The 9,061-nt window shown below is 50.1% G+C and overlaps 1 protein-coding gene across 1 annotated transcript in view; it reads left to right on the forward strand.

Annotated features, from left to right (window-relative positions):
• LOC119941493 (protein NPAT) overlaps positions 1-7,068 on the forward strand; it is a 39,874-nt gene extending 32,806 nt beyond the window's left edge. Inside the window, exons 14-18 of the mRNA XM_038761958.1 lie at positions 1,556-1,671; positions 1,769-1,877; positions 2,727-2,793; positions 2,876-3,974; positions 6,750-7,068. Coding sequence (XP_038617886.1) covers positions 1,556-1,671; positions 1,769-1,877; positions 2,727-2,793; positions 2,876-3,974; positions 6,750-6,827 — 1,469 coding nt within the window. The 3' untranslated portion in view covers positions 6,828-7,068. The remainder of the gene's footprint in view (positions 1-1,555; positions 1,672-1,768; positions 1,878-2,726; positions 2,794-2,875; positions 3,975-6,749) is intronic.
• The last annotated feature ends 1,993 nt before the right edge of the window (positions 7,069-9,061 follow it).

The raw sequence follows: 9,061 nt of genomic DNA on the forward strand, positions 1-9,061 counted from the left end.
TAACAGGCCCAGAGAAGTGAAGTGCCTTGCCCAGGGTCACACAGCTGACAAGCGGCGGAGCTGGGATTAGAACCCATGACCTCTGACTCCCAAGCCCGGGCTCTTTCCACAGAGCCACGCCGCTTCTAACGTGAGGCAGGGTATCTCGATTTTTTTAAAAAGCACAGGTAACACTCCGCACCTCCTCCGAGCCAGCAGTGTCACCTTCAGCGTGGTTTAGTGAAAGAGCCCGGCCTTGGGAGTCAGAGGTCGTGGGTTCTAATCCCGGCTCCGCCACTTGTCTACTGCCCGAATTTGGGCAAGCCACTCATCTTCTCTATGCCTCAGTTCCCTTATCTGGAAAATGGGGATTAAGACTGTGAGCCCCACATGGGACAACCCGATGACCTTGTATCCACCCCAACACTTAGAACAGTGCTTGGCACATAGTAAGTGCTTAACAAATACCATTATTACCATTATTCTCTCCGTCTATAGTGTAAGCTCATTGTGGGCAGGGAATGTGTCTTTTATATTGTTCTTTTGTACTCTCCCCGGCGTTTACTACCGTGCTCTGCGCACAGTAAGCGCTCAATAAATACAATTAACTGATTGCTAATAAGGCAACTCAGATGAGTTGATTTTTTTTTTTTTTAAATCTCCATTCTTCCCTGTTTATATCCTGAGTCGGGGCCACTCGATGGTGGTCAGAAGGCAAGCAAGAGGAGAGAAGGCAATCAGGTTATCCCACGTGGGGCTCACGATCTTAATCCCCGTTTTACAGATGAGATAACCGAGGCCCAGAGAAGTTCATCATCATCATCAGTCGTATTTATTGAGCGCTTACTATGTGCAGAGCACTGTACTAATAGTGGTCAGAAGGCAAGCAAGAGGAGAGAAGGCAATCAGGTTATCCCACGTGGGGCTCACGATCTGAATCCCCATTTTACAGATGAGATAACCGAGGCCCAGAGAAGTTCATCATCATCATCAGTCATATTTATTGAGCGCTTACTATGTGCAGAGCACCGTACTAAGCGCTTGGGAAGTACAAATTGGCAACATATAGAGACAGTCCCTACCCAACAGTGGGCTCACAGTCTGAAAGAGTGGGCTCACGGTCTAAAAGAGTGGGCTCACAGTCTAAAAGTTCAGTGACTTCCAAAGGCAAACAGCTGCTAAGTGGCAGAGCCGGGATTAGAACCCATGACCTCTGACTCCCAAGCCTGGGCTCTTGCCATTAAATCACGCTGCTTCTCAAGCGCTTACTACAGTGCTCTGCACACAGTAAGGGCTCAGGAAGTACCATTAAAGATGATGCAGAGCATTGTACTGAGTTCTTGGGAGAGTCCAACTTACTAGAGTTGGTAGACACAATACCCGTCCTCCAGCATGCCTCTTTATGTCGTTCAGATCCATTGAACTTTGGCCATCCTCAGTTTGCTTCCAAGTGGAAGGTAGGTTGCAAGAGCTGAAGTGGAAGCAGCGGTCAGCAGAAGTAACATGGAAGGCATGATTAAGACCGCATTTGTTCTCACTAAAGGTTCTGTATTTCTTGTGGAAATTTCCGTTTTAGGGTCCGCTATCATAATTGCGTCTCCAGTCCAACCTGTTCTTCAGGGAATGGTGGGCATGATCCCCGTATCCGTAGTGGGACAGAGCGGAAATACCTTTCCGGCCCCTCCCCGACAGGTAAAGCGTCCTGGGGGTTCGGCGGGGCTGTAAAATGAGGCGGAGGAACTCTTCGGAGTGGGTGGAATTAGATGCCTTTCCCCTCCTCCCTCCGCAGGTCTTGCATATGCCCATAGCTGCTCCTCTGTGCAACAGAAGTGTACCTAAACTCCCTCTCCCTCCGAAATCTCAGAAGAACCAAGGAGGAAGGCACAAGCCCAATACCGGTACGTGATTTTTTTTCCATGGACATCTGACTCCATTTTCCTGGAATCCCGTTAATGATTGTATAAACGTATTTTCTTTCCCTAAGCTGCACCTACAGTCTTTTCTTTCGTGATATCTCAGGGTGTGTGTGTTTGTCTCTCTCTCTCTCTCTCTCTGTCCACCTTCATGTTGTTCCTAACCCTTTTAATCAATCAGTCACTGAATGATATCTGTTGAATGCTTACTGTGTGTAGAGCACCCTACAATGCACTTGGGAAAGTACAATGTAAAACTGATCCCTGCCCACAAGGAGCTCACAGTCCCTTGGTGCCGTCTTCCATTCTCCTTCCATGCAACTTCCTTCTCTCTCTCCTCCCGATATCTATATATCTACATATCTATTCTATTTATTTTATTTTGTTAGTATGTTTGGTTTTGTTCTCTGTCTCCCCCTTTTAGACTGTGAGCCCACTGTTGGGTAGGGACTGTCTCTATATGTTGCCAATTTGTACTTCCCAAACGCTTAGTACAGTGCTCTGCACACAGTAAGCGCTCAATAAATACGATTGATTGATTGACTGATCCCTAGTAGTACAGTGCCAGGCACTGTACTAAGCCCTGGGATGTATACAAGCAAATTGGGTCGAACACAGTCTCTGTACCTCGTGGTGTTCACAGTCTCAATCCCCATTTTACAGATGAGGGAACTGAGGCCCAGAGAAGAGAAGTGACTTCACAAAGTCACACAGCAGACAAGTGGCAGAGCCGGGATTAGAACCCGTGACCTTCTGAGCTTCTGGCTCTATCCGCTCCGGGGCACGGGGGTCATCAACTTCCAAGCGTTTCCATTTCTTTTACTTTCATTCCAGTTCCTGGGAAGCTAACATCCGTTCTGGGAGATTCTTCGAGCCGGCCGCCCGGTTTCCGTGCCCAAAGGTGAGCAGAATGGGCGTGCCGTACGTTTTGGAGCACGAAGTGATTTGGCTCGGTTGAAATATTTTTCCCTCGCTCTCTGCAGAAGCGGGATTTCCGACAAGAGCTGGGGCGCCGAACCCGGAAGGAAAGCGGAGGACGGCACGGTCCCGCCCCCGCCCGACGGCCCGGCTCCGGCCGCCAAACAGAACCAAAGTCACCGACGCGTCCTTTGCTTCGACGGCGCCGGGACCGCCCCGGGGGGGAGCCCGCCGGGCCCTCGGGGCCGAGCGCCGTCCCAGAGCAGGGAGAGGAGCGAAGGGCCCCCCGGCCCCCCGGATCCGCCGGCCGCGGCTCCCGGCAGAGCCCCTCCCGGGAACGCCGGCAGGAAGGAGAGAGAGAAGCCTCTGGCGCCCAAAGCGGCGCCTAAAGCCGACTCGGCCGGCGCGAGGGGCGCGGCCGGGAAAGAAGCCCAGCCGGAGAAGAAGGCTTCGCTCGCGGGACTCCCGCCCGACTCCTTCCACAAGACGACGGCCAATAAGGAGAACGAACTGCGGCGGGACGTGGAGAGACCGAAGAACCAGGAGGCCCCCAAGCTGTCCAACGGGCAGCAGACGGGCGGCCCGCGGGGGGAGAAAGCCGCGGCCGGGGGGCCGGAGCCGGCCAAGAAGCCCGGGCCGCCCGCCGGCGGGAAGAACGCCGGCTCGGCCCACCCTCCGTCCAAACCCGCTGGGGAGGCGCCGCGGGACGGGCAGTGGCCCAGCCCGGTGGGCGGCCGGCCGGGGGAGAACGGGGAGCTCCCCGGGCCCCGGACCCCGGGGGAAAAGCCCGCCGACGAGGCCGCGGACGGCGGCAGGACTCCGAGCGGCCGGCGCGGTCCCGGCGAAGAGAGCGGCGGCGGCACGCCCAAGGTCATGATCCCGCCCGCCACCCCGGACCTGCCCGCCTGCAGCCCGGCCAGCGAAACGGGCAGCGAGAACAGCGTCAACATGGCCGCCCACACCCTGATGATCCTCTCCCGGGCTGCCATCGCGAGGACTGGCGGCACCACCCCTCTCAAGGACAACACCCAGCAGTTTCGCTCTTCCCGGGGGACGGCTAAAAAAAGGAAACTGGAAGACCTGGAGGAGCGGGAGAGGAATTCCCGTCCTCCCGGGAAAAATCTTCAGAGCTCCACGACGCCGGTGAAGAAGAAGAAAATGAAGGTAAGGTGCCCGGATCCTTCAGTGTCGGTCGGGCGAGGTAATTTGAGCGGTCACTCTGTGCGGGTCGCCCTGCTGAGCGCTTGGGAGACAACCACACGTCAGCGTAACGGACGCGTTCCCTGCCCGCCACCAGCTTACAGTCTCGCGACCGTGCCCTTCCTCTTTCAGAGTGGTGGTCCTCCGGGGCCCACGTTTGGTATCGGTCGCTTTGGAGCCAGAGGTCATGGGTTCAAATCCCGGCTCCACCAGTTGTCAGCTGGGTGACTTTGGGCAAGTCACTTAACTTCTCTGGGCCTCAGTGACCTCGTCTGTAAAATGGGGATTAAGACCGTGAGCCCCCCGTGGGACAACCTGATCACCTTGGAACCTCCCCAGCGCTTCAAACAGTGCTTTGCACATAGTAAGCGCTTAATAAATGCCATCATTATTATTATTATTATTATTCACGTTCACCTCCCGAGGACAAGAAGGGCGGTTTGCAGATGAGTTAGGAGATTCTGTGTCGTAGGCTCAAGCCGTCCGGTAATTCAGCGCAAAGTGGCAGTGCAGCAGAGGGCCCTGATGGGTTCGCTCATCAGCCAGGTGGGGATTGGCTAGAGGGGCAGGGCCGGGGGCACCCCAAGCTGTGCCCTCCTCCTTCCCCCCTGCCCCTGGAGGGCTGGGGCTCAAACTAAGTCTGCAGAGGGGCTCTGCTGGCCGGCCTTCGTCATGGAAGTCCAAACCCCCACCCCCAAAATACGTCACCCGCTTCCGCTCCTCAAAACCGCCCCCGTTTCGGACCCTGATGTCACTTGGGGGCGGAGTGGGGGGGTCGCCGAGCGGCCGAGATAAAATCAGTCGTATTTATCGAGCACTTCACTGTGTGCAGAGCACCTGTGCCACACGCCTGGGGGAGAGTACAGTATAAAAGAGTTGGTAGACACATCCCCTGCCCAGTTTGTCTCTCCCCACCTTGCCCCTTCCTTTATTCCACCGTTCTCTCCTCCCCGCCCACCACCAGCAGGCCTTCTTTACACCCCGTCTGGGATCTCCCTTTTCTTCACTTGGGTTGTATTTTTCTCATCCCTGTGAATTCTCTCTTTCCCAGACTTCTTCGTTATCTCCCCCTTCTAGGTCTGTTCCTTTTTCGCACCACAACTCCCCGAGGGCCTCATCTCATCATCAGTCGTATTTATTGAGCGCTTACTGTGTGCAGAGCACCGTACTAAGCGCTCATCTCATTTCCTCTCCCAATCTCCGCCTCTTCCACACCCTTTTCAACCCCTCTGGTCTGTTTCTGTCACCACCACCGCCTCCAACCCAGTTCCTCCAAAACTGCCTCTCTTACCCCTCTCCTCCAACACCCATCCCCTAGAATCCTCCTCTGCCCTCCAGTTTCTCTCCCTGTGGCCTTCCGAGTCCTCCCCCTTCCTCCCTCCTTCCGTGCCCCTGTTCCCGCCACCCGGTTGCACCTTCCCTTCCTTTGATCCTCACCTCTCTGCCTTCCTACTTTCTCGACGCCCGTTGCTGCTTCTCGCGGCCGTCGCTACGGATTTCCACCCTTGCGGAGAACAAGGCGTCGGGCTGCGTTCTGGCCTTTTCGGATGTTCTCCCGTAATCCCGTGGCGTTGTGTGTAAATGGAGGAATTGATGCAGAAAGTCACCGAGGGAGTCACCGTTGGGCAAAATTTAGAATATGGATCCTGAGTTGTGCAGTGATATGGGTTCTAACCCATCAGTGTCTTGGAGCTTATGTGGGATTTGAAGAAGGAAGTCTTTAGATTTTCCCAAACGAAGGCTTGAGTGATGTTGCAGAACGCTGCTCCATCTAAATTAGAATGCAATTATTTACCACCAAATGAGCGTTAAAATTCTTGTGCATTAAATACTCTGTGTTCACCAATAAATGGTTGGTGTAAAGGCACAGATACTTTAATAGAAGGTTCTAGAAAGAAGGCAGACTGATGCTAAAAACGAGTTCAGAGATTCTTTTGACAGCAAACCTAATCTGTGGGGGCACGGGTGGCTGAAAAGAGTGGAATGGGACTGACAGGCTTTGCACGCTTTTGGTGTTTTTGTATTTATTCGTGGACTCGGAAAAATTCTCGCTTCTCACTGGAGAAGCGGCGTGATTCAGGAGTTAGGGCACGGGTTTGGGAGTCAGAAGGGGACCTGGGTTCTAATCCCGGCTCCACCACATGTCTGTTGTGTGACCTTGGGCCTGACACTGAGCCTGCTGTTGGGTAGGGACTGTCTCTATACGTTGCCAACTTGTACTTCCCAAGCGCTTAGTCCAGTGCTCTGCACACGGTAAGCGCTCAATAAATACGATTGATTGATTCTCTGGGTCTGTTACCTCATCTGTAAAATGGGGATTAAGAGCGTGAGCCCCACGGGGGACAGAAACTGTGTCCACCGTAATTAAGCTGTATATACCACAATGTTTAGAACGCTGCTTAACACATAGCGCTTAACAAGTACCAGAATTATTATTATTAATGATAATAATAATTTTGGAGTCTTCCTCTTAGTGTCACCACCTTCCGCTTCAGAGAAGTCTTCATCCCTCCACTGACAGACATAGGCTGGGCTGATTAGCAGATTACTGTCATCTCCCAGCAGACTCCTATTGTGGTTTCGACTTGTTGGCGCTGCTAGGTGGTATTTACTAAGCGTTTACTATGCGCTTCACATTGGGCTAAGCACTGGGGAAACCGCAAGGTAAACCAAATGCGTGGGGACCTATTAAGGACGTTTAATTAACGTGGCTTCTTTGCTGTTGTTGTTTCTTGACAGAAAAAGAAGCTACCAAATTCCTTTCCAGCCGGAATGGATGTGGACAAGTTTTTGCTATCTTTGCATTACGACGAATAAGAACGCCGAACTCAGTCCCGAGAACTGTAACTATTTAAAACCAGAGACCGTTGTGCTAGGGAAAAGGAAATGAACAGAATCCTGAAGTGTGAAATGCACTTTCAGTGCACTGAAGTTTCACTTTATAGCCCCACTAAGCTGTTTCCAAAGCAGCTTGCTAGTTTGTAAATAGAATTGATTTAGTCTATTTTTATTTTGGAAAAAAGCACTTGCAGAAGTGTAAAGCCATTATTTGCAAAATGTACAGCTATGACAATTGCGTCTTGTAAATATAGTGTGAATGGTACCGAAATTGAGTTGCAGTCAACCAAATATTCTTAACGGCCTACGTTTGGAATTGCCTGCTGTTCCTGCCGACTTCTGGATCTACTTATCTAGAGAAGTTTTGATCATCATTCTGTGGGGTTCGGGGGGACGATTTTGCTGATAAAGTCAGAAATTCTGAAGAAAAAACCATTTAAGAGAGCCAGTAACCATTTAAAAAAATCCAGCCGTAATACAGATAAACCTCTTAACTGGTGGTGGTTTGCTAATAGGTTACAGTGTCCTGGGGGAAAGTTATTTTTTATTTTTTAATGGTACTTGTTAAGGGCTGGCTTTGTGCCAAGCACTGTTCTAAGCACTGGGATAGATACAAGATAAGCAGGTTGGACAGAATCCGTCTCACATGGGGCTCACCGGCTAAGTAGGTGAGAGTAGGATTTAATTCCCTTTTTACAGACGTGGAAGCCTGAGCACAGCAAAGTTAAGTAACTTATCTGAGGTCACACAGCAGACAAGTGGCCGCGTCAAGGTTAGAACCCAGGTCTTCTGCTTCCCAGGCCTGTGCTCTTTCCACTAGGCCACACTGCTTCTCTAATTTTTCGCAGTCTGTACCCTGCTCACCCCAGTAAAGGTTAAACTTGTAATTAAAGGGGGGGAAAACCAGCCGGTGGAGCAATCAGAAAGGCCTTGTGATCCACTAGATACAGGAACATGTTTAAAATGTTTAAAATAAGTGTTTAAATCCGGGGTGGGGATATTAGGTGTTGAAGGTTTCTACACAATCCTGAATGGTGACTGCCAAGCCATAGAAACATTGATGTTTTTGTTGTTCTTTCCTAAATGTGTACATATTTTTCCTGCATGCGTGTGGGGGTGGGAAAGTGGGATTTTTGAAATTGCACTAATTCAACAAGGCCTTTTTAATAAGTGTTGAGACTATATAATGCTACCCCATTATTGAGAGTTAGGGGAAGATTTACTACTATTTTCTTCTAGAGAACCACATCCCTCTAAATGATAAAATCTAAAAATGGGAATCTGTTTTTGCTTTTGAATTTTAATGTTTTCCCCAAAACTGGCTCCGCTAGGTCCGTCAAAACTTCCACAGTAATGAAGGTGTTGTGGCTGCCGTTCCAAGACGCTAAAGAGAAGGGTGGATGAGAGATCACTTACCTGTTCTTTCCAAGCATGAAGCCCTATCGGGTTGAGGAGCCCAAACCAGGTCCAGAACAAAAAGACTCCAGGAGAAAAAAAAATCTGATTTATTATGCCTCAAAGTCTTTGTGGCATAAAATGGACTCTATTTAGGGCTTTCATTTCACTTTATCCTGAAAGTGATTTTACTGCCCAAGCCTTAAATTTGCCCCAGGCCCCATTTTCTCTAAAATCTCAGAGGGGTACACCGTTTGAGAACTTGTCACTGGCACTGCTTTTCCCTTTTTTTTTTTTACACGTGTTCTTTCATTTCTGCAACTAACTGCATACCATTTTACCTTCTTGTAAGAAATCTGTATAGTGTGGCAGTGTTGAAGTGGTATATGAGGATTTGTTCTAAACCAAATATGCAGCAGCTTATATATATAAATATATATATTTCTCATTCAGTAACACCTTGCAGTTAGGTTTGAATAAATATTTTGGTTAATTTCTGAAGTGTGAAGCCTTTCCCAGTGGTCTGCCTTCAACATTATAACTCCTTTAGAAATCTGGGAAACAAATTATCTGCTATTTAACTACTACCTGCTTTTGCACCCCTGTTCCCCGACATCTAATTCACGTGCTGAACAAGCAATCATCCGGTCGTCACAAGAACTCATGTGCAAGACAATTCATATCCTTGCTGTCAAAAGTAATGTTTCCTTGTAGTAGCTACTTATAAGGCTAAAACTTTGAGATTCAAAGTAGTTCCTCTGGTCATGAATATGTCACAGGGATACTAATGTGAATTTGTGGCAGTTGCTATGGCTCAT

Source organism: Tachyglossus aculeatus, chromosome 20 (assembly GCF_015852505.1).
Source record: "Tachyglossus aculeatus isolate mTacAcu1 chromosome 20, mTacAcu1.pri, whole genome shotgun sequence".
Classification (NCBI taxonomy): Eukaryota; Metazoa; Chordata; class Mammalia; order Monotremata; family Tachyglossidae; genus Tachyglossus; species Tachyglossus aculeatus.